At 61.7% G+C, this 21,000-nt stretch overlaps 2 protein-coding genes across 6 annotated transcripts; one reads left to right on the top strand and one right to left on the bottom strand.

Moving 5' to 3' along the window:
• Positions 1-1,342: 1,342 nt before the first annotated feature.
• On the top strand, positions 1,343-6,282 carry TEKT1 (tektin 1). Its single transcript, XM_066635965.1, has 7 exons — positions 1,343-1,554; positions 2,064-2,232; positions 2,471-2,599; positions 2,745-2,888; positions 3,573-3,795; positions 4,689-4,885; positions 5,988-6,282. Exons 1-7 carry the CDS (start codon positions 1,365-1,367, stop codon positions 6,145-6,147), a joined length of 1,212 nt encoding a protein of 403 aa, XP_066492062.1. The 5' UTR covers positions 1,343-1,364; the 3' UTR covers positions 6,148-6,282.
• Positions 6,283-7,061: 779 nt separating this feature from the next.
• On the bottom strand, positions 7,062-10,503 carry XAF1 (XIAP associated factor 1). Of its 5 annotated transcripts, none has more exons than XM_066636123.1 (8): positions 9,985-10,238; positions 9,740-9,875; positions 9,577-9,633; positions 9,075-9,270; positions 8,829-8,887; positions 7,937-8,257; positions 7,543-7,735; positions 7,062-7,211 (listed from the first exon to the last, which is right to left on the bottom strand). In XM_066636123.1, the coding sequence occupies exons 1-8, from the start codon at positions 10,044-10,046 to the stop codon at positions 7,198-7,200; spliced, it is 1,038 nt and encodes a 345-aa protein (XP_066492220.1). In that variant the 5' UTR covers positions 10,047-10,238; the 3' UTR covers positions 7,062-7,197. The 5 variants fall into 5 exon arrangements, with proteins under 5 accessions (XP_066492220.1, XP_066492222.1, XP_066492221.1 ...); XM_066636125.1 differs by having other exon boundaries at positions 7,543-7,609; XM_066636124.1 differs by lacking the exon at positions 9,985-10,238 and adding an exon at positions 10,427-10,503 and having other exon boundaries at positions 7,062-7,735.
• Positions 10,504-21,000: the final 10,497 nt, after the last annotated feature.

Raw genomic sequence — 21,000 nt, 5'->3', positions numbered from 1 at the left:
TGCTTCCACCACCGCCAGAGGAGGCTGGCAGAGAGCAAGCGCAGGGCAGTGCCCTTCTGTCTCCCGGGGCACTCTTGCCCAGGGCTTCCCCCCAGCCCAGTATGGAGCTGCCTGGACGAGGAGAGGTGCTGAGGAGGGCGGAGGCCTGGGCCAGCACCGGGGAGGACCAGCGCCGTCCCGCTGCCCGGAGGGGAGCCCAGCGGCCCGCCGGGCTGGGTGGAACAGCGGTGCCTCCGGAAGCCTGTGCCCGCAGACGAAGGAGGGCTGCTGGAGCGGCCGTGCTTCGCCCCCAGCTCGGTCTCGGCCGCAGGGGGTCCGCCCCGACCCGGGTGCTGCAGCCCGCCCGCCCACGGACTCTGCGCCGCCGCGCTTGTACCGGAGACGCGCGTGAACCATAAACGCGACTCGCCGCACTGGGAGGCTGCTGTCTTCTTTCGGGGGGCGGAGGGGCGGGGCCTGGCGGGGCGACGCTCGGAAGGGCCTGGACGTGCTCGGGGCCGGGCGGGGCGGCGCTGCAGGGTCCCGGGGCAGCAGGGCCGGAGGGGGCCATCTCCGCTCAGCAGGCGGGGGCGCGGGTGCGGGGCGGGTCCGCGCCGGACCGGCCCGCGAGGAAGGCCGCCGCACCCGAGGGAGGGAGGGAGGGAGCGCGCGCGAGCGGAGGAAGCCTCCTGGGGAAGCGCCGGCCGCTTCTCGTCCCCGACGAGGCGCCCCGCCTCCAATCGGCCGCGTCCGGGAGCCCCGCCCTCCACGCTGCCATGGCGACGCGCCACGCCGTCCCCTTGGCGACAGGGCTGCGACGTCGCGCCGCTGCCGCCGGGTGAGGCCTCTGAGTGCGTGCAGAGGGCCGGAGCTCCCTGAGCCCCGACGACGGGCGGGAGGGCGGGCAGCGAGCCTCTGAGCGCGTGCAGAGGGCCGGCGTTCCCTGAGCCCCGACGACGGGCGGGGGGGCGGGCAGCGTGCCTCTGAGCGCGTGCAGAGGGCCAGCGTTCCCTGAGCCCCGACGACGGGCTGGGGGGCGGGCAGCGTGTCTCTGAGCGCGTGCAGAGGGCCGGCGCTCCCTGAGCCCCGACGACGGGCGGGGGGGGCGGGAAGCGTGCCTCTGAGCGCGTGCAGAGGGCCGGCGTTCCCAGAGGCCCGACGACGGGCGGCGGGGCGGGCAGCGTGCCTCTGAGCGCGTGCAGAGGGCCGGCGCTCCCTGAGCCCTTCCTGCGGCCCGGCGACGCACGCGGTCGGCCGCGGGGCGGGGAGGGGGCCGGGCGTGTGGGAGGCCCTGGGAGCGGGCCCGCGAGGGGGCTGCCCGGCTGGGAGGGCGGAGGCCGCCCGCGCGCGCGCCCCAGGAGCCTCTCCTGCCCGCCCGCAGAGCCATGGCGAAGCTGCTGCAGGCGCCGCCCAAGTTCCTGCCGCCCGAGTGGCGCGTCGCCGGCAAGGCCCAGTGCAGCGGCGCCGAGGCCCAGCGCGCCCAGTCCGAGCGGCTGGCGGACGAGAGCCGGAGGCTGGTGGACGAGGTCGAGAGGGCCACGCGCAGGACCCAGAGCGACGTCAACAAGCGCATCGGTGGGCGGCGGCGCGGCTCGTCCTGGTGCCTCGCCCGGAGCCGGCGCGGGAGCGCTTCTCCGCCCGCTGCGTGGGCCTTAGTGGAGGGCCGCTGTTGCCCGCCGGCCCGCCCGCAGGGGCAGTGGGTGACTCGGGGTGCAGCGGGGAGGGGCTGCGGCAGGTGCGCAGGCGGTGTGCAGCCGGGTGGCGAGGGTGCTCCAGGCGTGTTCCCGCTCCCCGGCCGGGAGGGAGGGAGGGAGGGAGGCGCGGGAAGCCAGCAGCACTTCCAGCCTGGCGCTCCCTCTCAGACTGCCCGGTCTCTGTCCCGCCGGGGCGGGCAGGCTCTGCTCCTGTTCCGTGCAGCGAGCGTTGCGGGCCTCCGCAGCTCCCGGCTTTGCTGCAGCCACTTGAAAGCAGGAGTTCGCTTCTAGCTGTGCCAGCCCCACCGCCAGCCCCACTGCCAGCCTTGTTGCTGGGCGGCTGGGCCACCCCTCCTGGGAATCACCCCGCCTGCATTTCCCCTCCCATAGAACAGAGGCTTGAGGATATCAAGTTCTGGAAGCAGCAGCTGGATGACAAACTTGACCAGCTGATCCAGGAGACAGAACTGCTCCTGATGTTCCGGGCAAGGCTAGAGAAGGCCCTGGAGAAGAGCTGCCGGGAGCCCCTCTTCATTGCTCAGGAATGTCTCCTACACCGGTGAGGAAGCCAGGAGGCTGTGAGTGTCCCCTCAGGGGCTTTGGCCTGCCTTGCAATCTTGCTGGTCTCACTGTGGAGGGGGAAAGGCTCTTTGCAGTCCCAGCCTGCACCCAGACGCTGGGGGGGGGGGCTGCTGAATCTGCCACTCCGCCTTCCAGGAAAGCCCACTGCAGGGGAGGTTGGCAGAGAGCAAGCGCAGGGCGGTGCCTCCCCTGTGCCTTCACCCCCTTTGTTGCAGGGAGCGTCGAGTGGGGATCGACCTGGTCCATGATGAAGTTGAACAGGAGCTGCTCAAGGACGTGGAAGTTCTCCAGGGCGTGATGGCGCTGCTAGAGCGCACCCTTGAGCAGACCAATGAGCAAGTGAGGTGGGGCTGGAGCCTGACCCCTTCCACTGTGACAGGGCCCTGCAGCTGCCTGCCAAGCAGGGAGCTTGCCCTTTTGGAGCAGGCATTCACAGCAACCCCTTTCTTCCATCCGTCCTCATCAGCAAAGGCTATGCTTTGTCTTCAGGCTCAACCGTGCAGCCAAATACAACCTGGAGAAGGATCTGAAGGACAAGTTCACGTCCTTGACTATCGACCGATACTGCTCCAGCCTGACCAACAACACGCCGGACGTGCACTATGCCCAGAACGTCGTGAAGGTGGAGGAGAAGTAAGCCCTAGCTGGCTTTCTGGAGGCCAGGCTCTGTGCCCTGGCCCACCCTTGGCCTTTCTGGGACGTTGCCAGTAACCTCTGCTTTCTCTGCTTCCAGGGAAAGTCCTGCAAGACTGAGGGAGACCAATGATGGGGTTGCCCCATGGCTCTCATTTTGGCCAGGCTTGGCCCAGGAAGAGGGCAGGGAGGGAGGGCACCCAGCTGGCCTCCTGCTCAGTCCTTTCTCTCTGGCTGCCACTGCCTCCACCCTCCTCCTTGCCAGCAGGCCCCATCCCAAACCCAGCACCTTGCCTGGGACTCCCTCTTTTCCTCCCTTCCTCCAACTGCTAATGCAGAAGTTGTGCATCTCAGCAAGTGATTGCCTCCCTTCTTCCCGCTTTCCACCTGCCTGTCTCCCTCCCCTTCTTTAGTTGCTTTCTGACGTTGAACTATACCTTGCAAGTCCCTTGGGGTGGGAAGCTGCCCTCTCATTGCTGGCAAGACCCTGGGCACGTACAGAAGGAGTAGTTTTTTTCCTCCAGCACCAAAAAGTGCCTTGTGCCACCAGCTGCGCCATTGGATTGCTCTGGGATGGCTCTATTGCAGCCCTTTAGGCTGCAGGGTGCCTCCCTTTGGCTCTGCAGTGCCCCCAGTGGCTGGCTCTGGCAGCACAGCGATCCTCTGTCCTCCATCCCACTGCAGCTCAGTGAGTCCGGAGGAATGGGCGGAGTTCTCCAACGTGAATGTTGAGAAGGCGGATAAGCAACGGAACAACTCCCTGGCGCTCCGAGCCCTGATCGACAGCATTCTCACCCAGACGGCCAGTGACCTGCGCAAGCAGGACGAGGCGGTTGGTGTGGCCTTCCGGAACAGGGTGAAGGAGACCAAGAAGGCCAAGAGCTTGCTGGAGGCCCACTTAGCAAAGGTGAACTGTGGACTAGCGAGCCATGGAGGGATGTTCAAGCCCCAGCCTGGCGATCTCACTGATAAGAATTTCTAGGCTGCTGCTTGAGGATTTGCCTCAACACGCTGAGCCTGGCCATCTGCACGGAACATGCTTTAGTGTGGTTACAGATGAGCATCGTGTCTGTTAACACAACCTCACAAGCTGGTCGCCACGTGCGCATGTCCAGGTCAAGTGGCCACCTCCAGTGCTGCGGCTGCCTCCACCTGGGGCCAGCCTTTCCTTCCCTCCCGCTGCTTCTCTGTGCTCTTTTCACCCCTTTGCTCTGCCAGGAGTCTCTCCTTGCCTGTATCAGAGCCTTAGCCTGACGTCAGACATTCTGGCTGCAATCCTGACCTCACTTCCTGGGAGTAAATCCCATTGAACACAATAGCACTGACGTCTGAGTAGACCTGCTTAGGATTTCCCTTTTTCTCACATTTGCACAAGCCTGCTGCTATGTCAACCACACGTCTACTCAGAAGTAAGTCCCATTAGCGTCAATAAGGCTTACTCCCAGGAAAGTGTGGATAGGATTGGGCTGTGTGTCCTCAAGAATTAGCACCTAGACTTGATGGTGACCTCTCCGTTCTATATATTCACCAGGCTTTCTTGGTCGCAGTCCCACCATGCTGGGCTTCAAAGAACTGAAGTGTTTAAAAAAATAATGTCATCCCTTACCAGTGAAACGCCACAGAGGTGGTCAGGCAGATTCTGGACCACTTTTGCTGGGCACTGTCAAAAGGAAACTGGTAGCCTTTCTAAGCCAGGGCTCTGGGGAAGATGGTGGTGTGGGGCTGGGCTAGGAGGACATTGTGGGAAAGGGCAAGAGCCGGAGTGGGCTCCTCCTGACCCTGGCTTGCGTTGCCTTGAAGGTGATGGAGGAGATCAATTCTCAGGAGAAGAACAGGGAGGCTCTGCAGAAAGCCATCCAGGATAAGGAAGGGCCAGCTAAGGTGGCCCAGACTCGCCTGGAGGCCAGGACTCACCGGCCCAACGTGGAGCTCTGCCGGGACGCTGTGCAGTATCGACTCATGCAGGAGATGGAGGAGATCAGCCACAACATTCAGAGGCAAGCAAGAGACCCTGAGCCCCCAGGGGGGCAAGAAATGCATGTGGGCCAGCCCCAGGCTTGACCAAGACAAAAAAGACTGACTGAGCTCTCCCCACACGGGGGGGGGTACTTTCTTGGGGTATGGCCCCTTCAAGGGACCTCTATGGAATGCCTGGCACGCCCGGCTGAGGGCACTTTGGCAGTGGGGGGGGGAGGTGGGAGGCACCTCTGCCTGAGACTATGCAGGCAGCCCATTGGCCTCCTGCAGCCCGCCAACACCTGGCACTGCACTCACCCTCAGGCAAGATGTATCGCCCTGTGTCTCTGGAAGACAAGCATCCTGTGCTTCCTTCTGGCCTATCCTCAGCCACTCAGATGAGACCAGGAAACGGCCTCCCGTCTGATGGGGGCAGGGCGTGTCCAGCTTCATGAAAACAATATTGGGACTCCACCAAAAACCAGTCACAGGAATGAAAAGCAAGGCACACAGTTGACAAGGAAAGGCAGGGCCTGCAGGAAAGAGCAGCTGGGGGTCACCAAGGCCTTGGGGGCCAGCTGGGTCTCCCAGGAGAGGGAATGCCACCAGGGCTGCATCCATGGAGCCCTCTCCATGATGGCGGATGCAGAGTACAGGCAGACTGGCAGGGAAGAGGTGTTCCTCCACGTAGGGCCTGGCTTCCTGGGCATATTCTCATGGTCTCGTTTTTGAGTGCATTCAACTGGGTAACCAGACCAGTAACCAGAGGACATTCAACCTGGCAGCCTGCCGCTTTCCAGTGACCAGCCAGAAGCCGCAGTGGCAAGAAAACAGTCCCTGGTACTTGGAGGCAGCCTGCCTCCAAACAGGGCAGTTCCCTCCAACTCTTAGTGGGCTGTGGAAGGCCTCCCCCCCGCCACGATGTGAATTGTCAACTTCCCCTTGAAAGCCATCTCAGTCAGTAACCTTCAACTAGTTCCAGATGTCACTGGTGTGGTGCAAGGGGATGCGCTCCCTCTGATCTGCCTTGTGCCTCCTGCCCCAGTTTCACACACTGGCAGGACACAGGACAGATGGACCTGGTGCCAGGCTGTTGCTGCTGGTGCCCCCTTACACCCCCCCTTTACTCTGCTGCCCCCTTAGGCTGAAGGAGACACACGGGAAGGTGGAGGCGGAGCTGAAGGGCCTGGCCCGGCAGCAGCTGTCCCTGGAGGAGGAAATTGAGGTCAAGGCCAACACCCTCTACATAGATGAGGTGCTCTGCATGCAGATGCGGGAGTCCATCTCCATCAATGCCTTCTGATGCTGATGCCCCCCACACCGACCTGGCCAGGACTCCCTGCTCCCCTGAGCCTTGCCCAGCTGCCACCCGCTCCTGCCTGTGCCCTCTGGGGCCCAGGACTCTGCTGTAAATGTTCTATGGGACAATAAAGTTGTGAACTGTCCAAAGCCCAGGCGGGCAAGGACTCCCTTTTCTGTGGTCCGGGCTGGAAGTGGTCAGGCACCAGCTCAGGGAGGCATCTGTCCGGCAAGGGAGTATGCGGCCCCGAAACTGGTTGGGCTCCCCCTCCTGCTCCTCCTGGACCTGCGCCCCCCCCCCATCACTTTGCTTGTTCTCTGCTGCTCCTTTTCCAGCGCCACAGTATTTTGGGGAGGTGGTGGTGACCAGAGCGACATGCAGTCTTCCGGGTGAGGGGAGGCTCCCAAGAGCACCTGTGCCTTTTGCCCACCCAGCCCTGCTTCACTGCCGCTTCCTGGCCCCTCTTCCTCCCCACGTGTGAGTGACAGGAAAATAGACCCAAGTGGAACCAAACACTCCCAGGGTCTGTTCCATGGTCCAGAGGACTACCACCCTGCATGGGGGGAAAGCCTGAGAACAGTGCCCCCTCTCCCCTTCCAAGGGCTTGTGAGAGGCGCTGGGTGAGTTTTGGGGCAGTGCTTGATGAGACTGGAGGCCTGAGCCTTGTTTCCAGAACAAAGACAGCAGGCAGCCAGTCCCATCACCCCCCCTCCGTGGCCAACAGGCCCTGCAGGTCTTCCGTGAGGAGAGGGGCACTGCTGTGGGACTGCATGGCCCACGCCTTCTTCTGTCACTGTCTCACACACCCAGTGACACTAGGGAGGGGGTCCTAACAATTCCTTTTCCACACCAAAGCAACTTTGGCATGAAGTCCAGAGGAACGTTCTCTGCTCAGCCTCCGGTGCAAATTGTAGCTCTTTTATTTTCAGTAAGGCAGCTCAGGGCCCCAGTTTGTGGCAGTGGGCTTGGCTTAGTGCCCAACAGCTGGGAAGAGGGGAAGGCTGCATCTGGCCACAGGGATCCTTCCGTGGTCGACCACTCTCCAGGAGGACTCTACAGGGAATCCTCTGCAAGGCAAGGCAAGGGCGTTGGCCACAGCTGAGCAGGAGAGGGGGCTGCACAAGTGGGGACTTCTCTTCCCAAGCAGTGCCCAGAAGGCAAAGGCCTACACACATCACCCCACCTTACCCCCCAAACTTGTGCTCAGAGTTGGTGCTTGAGCTCAGCGGGACCATCTCTGTGTTGGAGCTTTCCAGGCAGGTGCAAGGGGGGCCGGCCAGAACATCCTGTGCCTCCTGCCAAGGGCCTGGCCCCGGGGAGAGCACCTGCTCACTGCCATATTGTGGCCCCCGGTGCTCCATAAGGCTATGAATGAGGCTGGGCGCAGTTGCACGGTACCTCCTTTGTCCGAGTGTCGAGGACTCCTCCGAAGCGTCTGCAAAGAAGCCGCCCTCCGGCACTTTCTCTGAGGGGGAAGGAGAACAGGGGGGGCCATGGCCTTGCTTCCAGGGGGGCGCCTTGGGCAGGGAGGGCTGTGGGCCATGACTCCCGTGATTGGTGAGTCCTGACAGTCTGGGTAAACGTTCCACGTCTGAAGTTCCGAAACACAAGGCGCAAGTGGCCATTTTCACTCACCCGTACACAGGGAGGGAAGCCCTGGCGCAACCGTGGGTGGAGGGGGAAGCAGCAGCTCCCGTGCCCACGCTGCGCTGCCAGGAGCTTGGCGCAGCCCCAGCTGGAGGAGCACCACCCACCTGAAAGCTCTCACGCCCCAGCCCCTCCCCTCTCTCACCTCGTGCTTCTGCAGGGTGGGGCCTGGAAGGAGGATGTTGCACTGGGAACATGTCACCAGCCGGTCGTAGGCAGAAGTGTCCAGTGCCTGTGGCCCAGCTGTGAAGGCCAGGTGCCCAGGTGCCTTCTTGCCCCTTGGTGGCTTCATCAAGGGCCGCCCCACCAACACCAGCTCTTTGTCCTGCCTCTTGGGGCGGACATCCCTCCCGGCACTCTTGCTGACTGTAGGAGAAGAGGGCCCTGGAGCAGCATCCATCCAAGCAGGAGAGGCGGGCTTGGTGGGGGTGCTGGCAGGGGCACCTCCTGAGCATTGGCACTCGTTCTGCAGGAGGCAAGTAAGGACAGGGTGTGGGGTGAGTGAGGGCTGAGCCCCATTCCACCCTGGTGACCTGCAGGCAAGAGACAGCCATGCCCTCCTTTTCCACTGCAAGTGCCCCCATCCCTTGCCCACCTAAGTGGAGCAGGGTGGCACTGCCCAAGGAGCAGGGGGACCCTTGCCCAGTGGCGCAGCTCCTGCTGTGGCCTTGCCTGCGGACGCTCCTGGGGTTGAGCCCTGGCAGCCTTTTCAGCCCAAAGGCCCTCAGGGAGCAGGAGAAACCCTGGGAGAAAGGCGGCCACTGCCAGGCAGGAAGAGACCAAGCTGGCCTGACTCCGTCGCAGCAGGGAGCCCCATGTGTGCCCCCTGCCGCTGGGGTCCAGTGCTGGGACTGCCCGGACCCAAAGGCTGTGAGATTTCTGGACTAAGTCAGTGGATAGGCAGGGATCCACAAAGATCATCACCCCCAACCCAACCATAATGGTTCGGGCTGAAAGGGATGGGAAAGCCCCTCTCCCAGCTGAACAGCCCCCCCCCCACGTGAGGGCTGGTGGCAACATGCTCCCCAAAGGCTTACCGGGTGTAGGAGGTACCGCTCATCTGAAAACCGGAGATTGCTCTGCTGACAGACATTGGCTGTGGGAACCGAAGCCGGGAGGAGAGAGGAAGAAGAGGCCTCAGTGCAACAGGCAGGAAAGGCATGCGCAGCCAGCCATGGCCTCTCCAGGGTCACCCTCACCCTCTGGCGGGGCCAAGAAGCCAAGTGGAGAATGGCCTGGAGGGAGCGTGGCAGGCACGGCAGCCACGCGGGCACCACACTCACTGGGCCACTGCAGCTCATCCTTGGCCTGGCAGCTGTGCTTGTGCTCCTCCAGGGCTTTGTACATGACGTACTTGTGGCAGTCCCAGCACAACGTGGTCCGGCTGCCACAGGCGTCCAGGTGGGCCTGCAGCTTGCGGTACGGCAGCTCCAGCTCACAGAAGGAGCACTTGGCCAAGCGCTCCTGGCATTCCTCAGCCTGCAGGTGGGGGGCGGGGGGGGGGAGAAGTGGTTAGAGTACCCCTGCAGGTGGCACAGCCAGGCCTTGCCCATAAGCTGTGCAGTGGTGAGCAGGAGGCTGGCACGAAACGAGTAAGTGAAGGTGCCAATGGCTGGAAACAGACGTGCCCTCGAGGCGGTAGCACTGCCCTGTCCAGGGCAAGTGCGGGTGGGCTGGCCACATGTCTTCAGGGCTCTGGGAGCACCAAGAGCGGGCGGCAGGGAGGGTCCCCGGCTTCGAGTGACCCTGCTGGACCCGCGGAGAGCAATCCCTGGCCCTTCTCACCTGGTGGCGCTCCAGCAGGTACTGCTGCATCAGCCGGCGGCAGAGCTGGCACCTGACCTAGACGGGGAGGAGCAGGAGGGCAGCCGAGGCGTAGGGAAGCCCGCCCGGGGCGGGGCCGCGTCCAGTGGCCCTCCCTCCCTGCCGCCAGCCCGCTCGCGGGTACCTGCTGGTGGGCGTGGGCGAGGTGCTCCTGCATGCCGGTGGCGGCCAGGCGCTCGTCACAGTGCGGGCAGACGGCGAGGAAGCGCAGGCAGTGCGCCTCGTGCAGCGGGAAGTTGGCGGCCGCCACGTCTCGCTTGCTGGCGGAGAGGGGAGAGGGCGGCGCTCAGCGCGGGCGGGCGGGCGGGCGGGCACCGGCGGGCAGCCCCCCGCGGCGTGGCAGCCCCCTGCCGGCCGGCAGCAGCCTACCAGTTCTGGCAGAGGCGCTCCTCCTCCGCGCGCGCCCGGCCCTCCTCCGCTTTCGCTTTCATTTCCGCCGCGGCCGCCTCCGGAAGGGGGCCCTGCGCGGTGCGGGGCGCGCCTGTCCTCTCTGCAGTCGCGCGGGGCCACAGCCAGGCGCTCGGGTGCCGCCGGCCTCTCCCTGCGGCGCCGAAGGCTCCCCGGCGTGTCACAATTACCCTTGTCCGGGCGGCCAATCGCGGCCCCGGCCGGCGGCCCCGGCGTGGGGGGCGCTCTGCAGCTGCGCAGCGGACCCTCGCACTGCCTCGCCGGGCAGCCCCCCCCCGGGCAACCCAGGCTTGCCAGTGAGGAGGACCGCGCGGCCGGGCTGCCCAGGCGGTTCGACCCCCTCCGCGGTGGGGGGCGCCTGGCCCCACCCCAAGCAGACCCTCCACTTCCAGGGGCAGCCTACCGCTGCAGCTGCGGGGGCCGGCCAGCGCCCCTTCCTGGTCTGCTCGCGGCTTCTCAGCTGCCCTGCGGGGTCCTCTGCAGGCGGCCTCACCAAGACCCCGGGGGGGGGGTGCAGGGCAGGCGGAGCGTTCCAGGTGGGGAGTACTGCGGCCTCCGCCAGCACTTGCCAATCCTGCCAAGGGCTGCGGGCGGGGCGGGGCGGAGCGGAGTCCAGGCCTGGGTATGTCCAGGCGCCCATGTATCGCCTATCTAACTCCTACATAACATCTATTTAACGCCTATATAGCGCCTATTAACACCTATTTAGCGCCTATCTATTTAATACCTATATAGCGCCTATAGAACACCTATCTAGCACCTGTCCAACACCTATCTAGCACCCAACACCTATATAATGCCTATCTAACACCTATATAGTGTCTAGCACCTATATAGTGCCTGTCTAGCACCTAACACCTATATAGCGCCCATCTAGTACATATCTAATGCCTATATAGTGCCTATTTAACACCTATATAACATTTGTCGATGACACATTGCTGATGCATTGATACATACTAAAATAAAATTTATTTACTTTACATAAAAGCAAGAGGAAAGATGCAAGTCAAATACAGTAGCCATTGGAACACTAGTTTTTTTTACAATATTCTTTACTTTTAGAAAGCAAAGTACAGATGATTTGAGTTTATTGACTCTACCTGGTTGAGGTGAATTCTCCCAGCTTTCTGAGTTGAATCTCCTTGGAACCAGGCATGGATCCAGTGTCTGTATTTGGGAGGGGGCCATGAACACTACCTTCAGAGCCCATTTCAACCAGGCAGGTAGACCTGAGCTCTCAACTTGGAGCCCAGGTGTACCCAGCTGGGTAGACTTGGGCTCCCACTTGAGCTTATAGCCTCTGTGGCCATTTGCTGGGTGGGTAGACCTGAGCTCCCGTCTGGACTTGAAACCCAGGTTTACCTGCTGTGTAGACCTGGGCTCCTGCTTGAGCTTATCGCTTCTGTGGACATTTGATGGGCAGGCAGACCTGGGTCTGGGCTCCCAACTGGACTTGGAAGGCAGGTCTACCTGCTTGGGTAGATCTGGGTTCCTGATTGAGCTTATAGCCTACATAAAAAGAGCCCTGCTGAATCAGGCCACAGGCCCATCTGGTCCAGCTTTCTGAATCTCACAGTGGCCAACCAAATGCTTCAGGGAGCACAAAAGACAGCAAGACACAACCTGCATCCTGGTGTCCTCTCCTGTATCTGGCACTGAGGAAGCCTACTTCTAAAATCAGGAGCTTGCACATACCTATCATGACTTGTAACCTGTGATGGACTTTCGTCCAGTCCCCTCTTAAAGGCATCTAAGTAAGTTGCCATCACAACTTCCTGTGGCAAGGAGTTCCACAGACTAATCACACGCTGGGTAAATAAATATTTTCTTTTGTCCTAACCCTCCCAACACTCAATTTTAGTGGATGTTCCCTGGTTCTGGTGTTACGTGAGAGGGAAAAGAACATCTCTCTAGCCACCCCTTGCATAGTTTTATATGTCTCAGTCATGTCCCCCCTCAGGCCTCTGTGGCTGTTTGCTGGGTGGGTAGACCAGCCAATCTCTCATTCCGGTCAATCTCCTTGACACCTGCCCAGTGGGTGTTCCCAACACCTGATTTTGCTCTCCATCCTGGCGGGTGCCCTTCCCTGCTGGCAGGACAGTTGGGGGGATTTGCACCCATGGCCTCCCCCGGATCTGCTCCTGCTTAGAACCTTTCCCACACTTAAGTTCTTCGTTCTCTTTAGCTCAAATGCTTTCCATGTCTTCTCCCACCAGAAAAAAGGGTCTCCCCAGCCCCAAGCAGCAGCCATTAATTTTAAAAGTATATCTGAAAGGCAAGAACCTGCTCCAGGATTTCTCCAAACAGAAACATTTCTCCCTGTCCCCCCCCCCCCACAGCAGTACCATTATAGTAATTAGCATATTCCACAGTAGAAGAAATAGCCCCCTCCCTTCCCCCAGCCAGTACAAGGAGAAATCTCTCCCAACCTTCTTGTAGCCCCGCTCTTGTAGCCCATGCTCTGGATGGGGCAGGGTGACCAGAGGTCATAACTTCCAAGGAGCCCCCCCAGGACCCTGATCCACTCACTCCACACACATGCACTCTCTCTCTCCTCCCCAATCCCTGCCAGAAGCAACAAGTCGTCTTCCTTCCTGTGCACAAAAAATGTTGCAAAAAGGGCTTCAAATCACCCCAACTGATGCCAGATTAAATAAAGAGGACAGGTTTGGAAAAAATGCTGGGGGGGGCGAACTGCTGGTTTGGGGGGGCAAAGCCCCCCCCCCGGCCGCCACCTAGCTACAGCCCTGTGCTGGGCCAGCCTCTGGTGACCAGCCATCTGCAGCAGCAGTGCGAGGGATGGCAGCCAGGAAGCAAGTGGGTCCTGGTCGTGCATCGGCCCGCCTCTGAGGGGGCTGCCTGTGGGCTTTGTGGAGCAGGCGGGAGAAGGTGGCCCCCAGAATGCCTATGGGAAACCACAGCAAGGGACGAGGGCCCCAGCCTGGGAAAGTGCCCTTGCAGTGCCAAGGCCAGCCTGCAAGGCCTTGTTCGAGCAGTGCCATGGGCAGATCTGGCAAGGGGGGCCCTGAGCCACCAGGGAACTGAGCCTCCCCCCTTGCAAGGATCACAAAGACACCTTCTCTGTTGCCAGCGGATGGGGACACCGCGGGTGTCCAAGGACAGCGTGTTCCAAGGACTGCCACTGTGGTCTGGAGCACCAGCTGTGGGAGCCCTGGAAGGAACAGGGCTGCTTGTTGGAGGCCGGTAGGCTCAGGGAGCGGGGAGAGGCCGTGCCATGGGGAGCCTGCCAGCAAATCTTCCTCCCTCCCGCTGGAGGCTTGTGTGCGCTTCCTGTTGCTGGGGAGGCCTTTGCTGCAGCGAGCCTTCCAGAGGCTCCCTCATGGATGTGCCCCCCCCCCCGGTGGTCTCCAGTGGCTGCTCTTGACCCCACCTCCCTGCAGGCCCCTGGCTGGCATTCCAGGTCCTCTTGTGTCTGGTCTTGAGGGACTGCTGATGGCCCACCTGAGCCCACAGGCAGTGGGGGTGGGAGAATGCCAGCGTGGCTGCCTCTGGGTGGCTCCTCCCCTCCTCGGAGCTGGCCATACTCCAGGCAGAGCCCAGAATAAAGGGAAGTGCCATGGGTGGGGAAGGGAACAGCGCAGAGGCTGGGAATGCCATAAAAACGGTAGCCCACGCAGATGCTGTGTACGTTATGGTTAGAGGCGTGGGTGAGATGGAGACACTGAAGGGAATAATAGATGAATACAGCAGGGCTTCGGGAGCAGTGATAAACGAGGATAAAACCAAATGTTATTCTCTTGGGTGAGGGGGAAAAACATAGAGGTGAGGGCCGTGGGGGCTGTTTTTGAAACGGATGAAAGGAAACCAGAGGTTCAAAAGGTGGAATCTGTAAGAATTTTAGGTATAATTTTTGGACTGAAACAAAGAGGGTGGGAAGAGAACTGGCAACTGTGGGCCTCTAAGGTGGAGGAAAAACTGAAGAGGTGGAAAAAATGAAACTTGAACCTGTACAAAAGGGCGTGTTACGTCAACGTGTATTGCGTTCCAATGGCATCCAATTTGGTGGCGATCTATCCCCCGCTGAAACAGGTAGTGGACAAGGTTACCCATCAGGTTTTTGTTTTCTTGTTACCCCGTTGCCCTCTCTGCCACACTTCCTCTTCCACCCTATTCCCCTCTTCCAAATGGGGGGGAAGGCGCCCTCCCACCATTTTGCTGCCCACTGCAACCACCTCAGTTGGCCTCATAGATTTGGCTGGTCCTGCACGGAAGAGAAAAAGCAGCCGGGGGGGGGGGGGGAGAGATACAGAGCAGGAGCATACAGCAGCCATTTTCAACCACTGCACTGTGGCACATTGGTGTGCCGCGAGTGGTCCACAGGTGCGCCATAGGAATTTGGGGGAAGGTCATTTATTAGTAGGGCCAATGGGGATTGTAGGCCCCCACTGGCAGCATGGTGTGCCTTGTCAATTGTCAAAAACCTGATGGTGTGCCTTGACAATTGTAGTGCCTTGTCAGTGTGCCCTGAGATGAAAAAGGTTGAAAATCACTGGACTACAGGAAGAAATGAAGGCATTTAGAGACGGGGGACGGACGGACAGAGAGTGTCGTGCAAGGGGGTGTTTGGAGGGGAAGCAGTGCAGAGAAGAGAGCCCAGGCCGTATGGGGGAAGTAAATGGGGCAATCTTGAAAGGAGACATGGACTTGGAATGCAAACCACATTTCACAGTGACTGGAGAGATGTGGCCGCCTCTGTTGGAGGAATCTTAAAAATTGGTTTCCTCTTTAGGGGGGAAGCAGAGTAGCTTCAGCAGCAGACCCCCCCTCTTGCTGGGTAGCAACCCAGGGAAGCTCCCACACCCAGCTGACTGCCAATCAAGAAAGACAAACGACAATGGCTGGTTGAAGTTGCTGGAGTTGGTACAACTCCGTCTGCTTCCATTGGTGGCAGGATACTGTCCTAAAAAGAGTTAAGCCATAGCCCAGTGACCCTACACTTTACCTGTCCCCTTTGGATGACCTATGTGGGGGCATGGCCCAGACACTATAACCTTTCCCTTCGTTCTGAGCACGCCCTCTCTTCCTCACAGACCACTGACCAGACAAGATGTCACGCAGCAGGGCTCTACTGGTGACGCCATCTTGACCACATGGCACATGCAGGACGAGGCAGCTTCAGGGCCTTGTTTTCTTTAAGTTAGAGTAACCTCTGATCTCAATCAGATGCTGTAACCATACTTCTAATGAACCGTGAGTAAATGAATCTCCTTTGCAACTTCAACCAGCCAATGTTGTTTGTCTTTCTTGATTAGCAGTCAGCCGGGTGTGGGAGGCTCCCTGGATTGATTCCCAGCAAAAGGGGGGGGGGGGGTCTGCTGCTGAAGCTACTCTGCTTCCCCCCTAAAGAGGAAACCAATTTTAAGAAATTCCTCCAACAGAAGTTGCGAAAGAGAGTCATTTACTCAGGGTTCCATAGAAGCATGTTTACAGCATCTGATTATGATCAGAAGTTCACTAACTTGAGATAGCAAGGCCCTAAAGCTGCCTCGCCCTGTGTGCCATGTGGTCAAGATGGCGGCGCCAGCAGAGCCTTGCTGGGGGCCATCTCAACAGGTCAGTGGTCAGTGTGGAAGAGAGCAAGAGAGGGCATGCTCTGAGCAGAAGGGAAGGTTATAGGGTCTGGGCCACACCCCCTACATAGGTCACCAAAAAGGGACAGGTAAAGAGTCAGGTCACTGGGCTATGGCTTAACCCTTTCAGGACAGTATCCTGCCACCTCTGGACAGCAGACGGAGTTGCTTGAAACTCCAACAGCCTCAAGGCACTCAAGGGCTGAAAATGGCTCTCTGAGCATGTGTGGAGTTGTGCCCCCCCACCCCCGCGCTAGCTTCGGAAAGCAAGAGGTGCCTGCAGACTGACAATGCCCTGGCTCCCTGAAGGCCTCTTCCCCAGCCAAGTCGAGGACGCCCCCTCCCCGACAGTGGCCTTGCACAGCGCCCAGCCCTTCCCCAGACTGGGCAGGCGAGGAGCAGAAATGTTACGAGCTTATGAAAAACCAGCAGCAACTGTTACCCTGCGCATGCCCGATCTCGTCTGATCTCGGAAGCTAAGCAGGGTCAGACCTGGTTAATATTTGGATGGGAGACCGCCTGGGAATACCGGGTGCTACCAGAGTCTTCCGAGACTGAAGGTTGCCAACCATGTTATGAAAAACCCCAAAGAAAAAGGAATTAAGGCCAGTGGACAAAAGGGGGATAGAAAAAAGCAGGGCAGGCGGGCGGGCTGATGGCGAACTCTCGTCGCGCCTGCGGAGCCCAGTGGGCCGAGGTGGGCGGGTGTCACCCTCGCCGCCCGGCCAGCATCAGAGGCGCGAGCTTGGCCCCCCCGCCCAGGCTGCCGAGGGGCTCCTGCAGGAGGGCGCGGCACGGGCAGTTGGAGGGGCCCCCGGCAGCCCCGAGGGAGCCTCGCACCCGCAGGCGGCCTACTCCGTGCCCGGCCGGGGAGTGGCCGCCCGCTGGGAGAAGCAGGCCGGGCTCTGCGCTGGCTGTGGTTCCCGGGCGCCTTGGAGAAGCCAAGGAGGAGCCCGTGCCTGGTGCCCGGCCAAAGTCCTGGGGTCTGGGGCACGCCAGGAACCGGCAGGGAGGGAGGCGGAGGCCGCCGTCTCCTGCGCTCGCGCCAGCGGCCACACACAATGGCTCCCGCTACAGCGACACGCCGGCCGCGCCCCGGGACAGCACACCTGGCTGTTAACCCCTGCCTCCGCCTGGCAGGGCCCCTTGGCCGCCCTCCTGATGCCCCACACGGGAGGCCCCCCGCAGGCGAGCCGCTGTCCTGAGCGCAGAAGAGGAGCGGGCGCCGCAGAACGAAGGAGAGCCTCAGCCGAGGACCCCCCCGACGCTGCCCTGCTCGTCGAGGCCTCGCCGCTCAGTGACCGGCGTCCACGCAGCTCCGCGCTGCTGCTCCCGAGAAACGGGGACGAAGCGGGCGGAGGCTCCGCAAGAGGGCTCCTTGCTCACCCCCGCGGCGCCAGGTGCAGCACACCGGCCCACAGCCCGCCACGTCCCCTTGGCCTCTCTGCCGTCGGGGGACCTTCGCCCCCTGCAGTGCTTCTGTCCGTGGGGCGGGCCGCTGGGCGACTGCAGGCGGGGGCTGCCCCGCCCGTCCACCGGAGGCTCTTGCGAGTGTCTCGCTCAACAAGACGTGACCAGCCGCCGGAGGGGGTCTCCGGGAACGTGCGCCGTCGCAGCCCAGCTCGAGCAGGCACCGACTCCGGGGACCTCCTGGCGGCCTTCCAGGGCACTCTGCACGCGCTCAGAGGCCCCCTTCCCCGGAGTTTGCCGGGCCGCCCCGGAGGAGGGAAGGGGCGGGGGCGGGGGCGGGGAGGGGCCGAGTCCGGCGCCGCTTAAAAGGCTTCACCGGGCAGCGCGCCCCGTCCAGCCCAGCCATGGCTCCCGCGCCGCCGCCCGCCTCCCTGCACCCGCTGCTCCGCTGCAAGGCGCTCCTGCTCCTGCTGGGCGCTCCGCTCGCCTTCCTGCCGCTGCCGCTCCTGCTGCCGACACAGGTGAGCCCCGTCCGCAGCGCTCGCCCTCCCCACCGAAGGCGAAAGCCCGCCGCCCCAGCGCCTGCCAAGGGAGGAGGCTTCAAGCAAGGGCGGGGGCAGCGTCTGTCGCCCCGTTGCCAGCGGCGGGCCTGAAGCCGGGAGGGCAGCGGGTCCCTCCCCTCCAGCCGCACCGGGAAAGACTCGGGCCGTCGGAGACGGAGGCGAAGCGCGACGACTGCTCCGGCTGGAGCTGGGAGTCCCGTTCCCGGGAAGGAGCGCGGCGGGCGGGGGGCTTCTGCGAACGGAGGCCGGCTCGGCGGGACTCCCGTTCCGCGGCGGGGCACTGCTGGAGGAAGGCGCCGGGAGGAGGTTCTTCCCCTCCCGCGGCCTGGCAGTGCCCACGGCTCCTGGCGCAGAGGCGCCTCTCGCTCCCCGGACCCTGCGCCGGCGGGACGAGGCGGCAGGCAGCTCTCCCTGCCGAGGAGCCCCGGCTCGGCCGAGGCGTTGCGATCCCCCCGCCTGCACAGGCGCCACAGGTGGCTGGCGCGCCCGCGAAGCTCTGCCCTCCTGAGGGACGACTTCCAGGGGACCGAAGCTCGAGGAGGGCGGGGTTGACGGCTGCAGCCCCCCGAGTGTCCGAAGATGGCCCGAGATCCGGGGGGGGCCGGACCGCCTCCAGAATGGTCCAGCCGGCAGCCTCAGGTGCTTGGTCGCTCGCGCCAGCCAGCGGCGTTCTCGGCTCGCAGCCACCGCCCGGCAGGACCGAGGCATCAGGGCTCTTCCCCGGGGGGCTCAGGGCAGCGGGATCCTGGCTCCCCCCTTCATCCTCCCAACGAGGAGGGGTGGCTGCCCGCAGAGCACATCCCACAGCACTGGGACGCGCCACTGCCCCCCCCCCCGCGCTTGTTCAGGTCACCCTCGCCCTCTTCAGTTGCTCTGCAGGCTCCTGAGCGCCCCCCCGCCTTCCACACCCCCCCCCCGCCTCCCAGCCTCCCTGGCCACTTTCCTGCTCCTGACACATTGAAATAATGATCTGCTGTGGGACGCACTCCTCTGTGCTGATCATCGCCTGACAGTTCTTTGGCTGGAGTTGGCCCTCCTCGTCTGGACCAGATTTCTGTCGTCTGAAGGCAGTGCCTGCCTTTCACCTTCCTTGGCTCTGCTGGTTAGCCCTGCATTGGGGGCTGGTCAGGAGCGGCCCTGGTTGGGCTGCCCCTGCCCCAGACCTCTACTGCAGCAGGTGACGCCCCCCACTCCACTGGGGGCCACGGAATGTGTTGCCTCTGGCACTCTTCCTTGCTGCCCTGACTGCTCAGACAAGTGCGTCTTGAAGTCATTGCAAGGTGTCTTTCAACAAACACGTGGGGGGCACCGGTTTCCCCCTTGGCAGGCGCTTTTGGAGAAGTGGGGTGCAGAGCAGGTTGCCATAAAAGCCTCTCGTTTCTTTCCTCCACTGAGATCTGACATTAAATCTGAAATGGCACTGCAAGCCTCTGAACGCCCAGGGGGTGATGGGATGGATTCTGTTTCCCCTCCAAAGAGAACTTTTCTGAGGCACCTTGAATGGGCTACACAGGCCTCTTTTTTTCTGCAGGTACAAAAGCCTAATCATAGAAAGTCATAGTTAGAAGGACATTGAAGGTCATCTAGTCCACCCCCACTCAGTGCAAGTATCTGCTACGTAGCTACAACATCCCAGGCAGTAAGTTGTCCAGCCTCTGCTGGGTGGCCTCCATGGCTTCATGAGTCAAGCTGTTCCAGAGCTGGGCAGCCCTGGCAGTCAGAAAGTGCTTCCTCATGTCTGGCCCTGGTCTCCTTCCCCACAGTCCAACCCCACTGGTCCTGGTTCTGCCGCCAGAACCACCTGGAGTGAGCCTGGCCCTCCTCCTGCACGGCAGCCCTGCAGGCCCTTGAAGATGGCTGCGGCAACTCCTCCTCCAGACCCAGCACACCAAGCCCCTTCAACCGCTCCTGGCAGGACTCAGCCCCAGCCCCCCACGCCTCCTTCGCCACCCTCCACCCCTGCCCCAGCTGAGCAAAGCCCTCCTCCAAGCATAGTGCCCACAACGGGATGCAGGAGGCCAGGCGGGTGCCGAACAGAGTGGAATCCCATGCGCTGGCCTTGGCCTCGGCCTCTGCTCAGGCAGCCCAGCAGTGTGCGGACTGTTGCTGCCGTGCAGCTTGTGGGCCATCCAGCCATTCTCCCCACATGCTGCTGCCAAGCCAGGCTTCCCCCTCTGGTTTGCTTTGTTTTGTTCCTCCCAGCAGGACTTGCCATGCGACTCTGCTGAACGTCAGCTTGTTGGGACAGGCCCACTGGTGGAGTCTGCCAGGATCGTTCATTGCACATCCTCATGTGGTCTCTCTGGATGACGCGCATCCACCTTCTCCAGCCTCACGTCCTCCAACAATTTGATATGAATCGTCTCTACCCCCTTGTCCAGATTGTGTATAGAAATGTTGTGCGGCAGGGGGCCCAAGACAAAGCCCTGTGGCCCCCCCACACGTGGAGCTGTTGAAGAGCCCTTGCAGGGAAAGGCTGTTCAGGCACTCTGAAGCCACCCCACCGCAGAGCCGTCTCATCCCCGCCGGCCATTTGCTCCACTGGGCTCCCAGGTGCTCTGCTTGCTGGAATCCAGGCATGCTGCGGCCATAGCATTCCGGTCACCTGTTGGCCAACTGTTTTCTTCCAAGTGCTCACTGACAGCCCCCTTAACAAGCTGCTCCAAGGTCATTCCGAGTGTTGAAATCAGGCTGTTCATTTCCTGGAGCTTCCTCCTTCCCCTTTCTCAAGATGGGAGCACTGTTTCCTGACACCTCGCCAGTTCTCCAGTACCCCTCCAAGATGGCAGGCAGTGGCTCTGAGATCACAGCCACCACCTCCTCCAGAACTGGGGGGGGGGGGCTGGGGACCCACATTTGTCTGTGGTAGCTCAGTGTTTGCTCTCCATCTCTTCATTTCTAGCACTGAAAACAAGGCAGGCATTCAGGGCGAAATCCCCCCCCCCAGCAGGGGGCACACTGCTGTCCAGCTGCAGTGGAGCAGGTCACCCCTTCCCAGGTGCTGCTCCCAAACCAGAGCAAGGCCTGGAAATGGGTGCCAGACAAGTGAAGGAAGGGTGTTTGGGCCCCGTCAAGCAGCTCTTGCAGCCAGTTAATTGGCCCTGTCTTCCCCAGGAGGTCTGACTTGGCAAGTCTGAGACGGTCCTTGTGTCTCACCCGCTGCTGGTTCTGGCAGGTCTTCTGCACCTTTAATCCCAACAGTCTGAATTGCAGGCACTCGCCTGACTTGCGGTTTGGCAGAGGCTGTCCTAGGGTTAGGCATGAGGAGCTTTCCAGCATGGCACTGTTGGGAGTGGGAGCACGCTGGTGCTTGAGTTGCCTGCCCCCCCAAGAGCTGTTGCGCAGCCCCCTCCCTGGCCAGAGGACAGAGGCAGTCCCTCTGCCACAGCTTGGCTGCTGAAGAGAGTGGG

The sequence above is a fragment of the Tiliqua scincoides genome, chromosome 8, assembly GCF_035046505.1.
Source record: "Tiliqua scincoides isolate rTilSci1 chromosome 8, rTilSci1.hap2, whole genome shotgun sequence".
Lineage (NCBI taxonomy): Eukaryota > Metazoa > Chordata > Lepidosauria > Squamata > Scincidae > Tiliqua > Tiliqua scincoides.
The sequence above is the reverse complement of the archived record's forward strand: the minus strand, read 5'-3'. Positions and strand labels throughout refer to the sequence as shown.

Bases quoted from the DNA above. Each gene is read 5' to 3' on its own strand.
- TEKT1 (XM_066635965.1), top strand. From the start codon at position 1,365: ATGGCGAAGCTGCTGCAGGCGCCGCCCAAGTTCCTGCCGCCCGAGTGG. The intron at 3,796-4,688 runs GTGAACTGTGGA...GTTGCCTTGAAG, and splicing joins TGGAGGCCCACTTAGCAAAG to GTGATGGAGGAGATCAATTC. The intron at 4,886-5,987 runs GCAAGCAAGAGA...CTGCCCCCTTAG, and splicing joins ATCAGCCACAACATTCAGAG to GCTGAAGGAGACACACGGGA.
- XAF1 (XM_066636121.1), bottom strand. From the start codon at position 10,046: ATGAAAGCGAAAGCGGAGGAGGGCCGGGCGCGCGCGGAGGAGGAGCGC. The intron at 8,888-9,074 runs GTGAGTGTGGTG...CGGTTCCCACAG, and splicing joins GGATGAGCTGCAGTGGCCCA to CCAATGTCTGTCAGCAGAGC. The intron at 7,736-7,936 runs GTGAGAGAGGGG...TCGGAACTTCAG, and splicing joins CCACCCTGCAGAAGCACGAG to ACGTGGAACGTTTACCCAGA.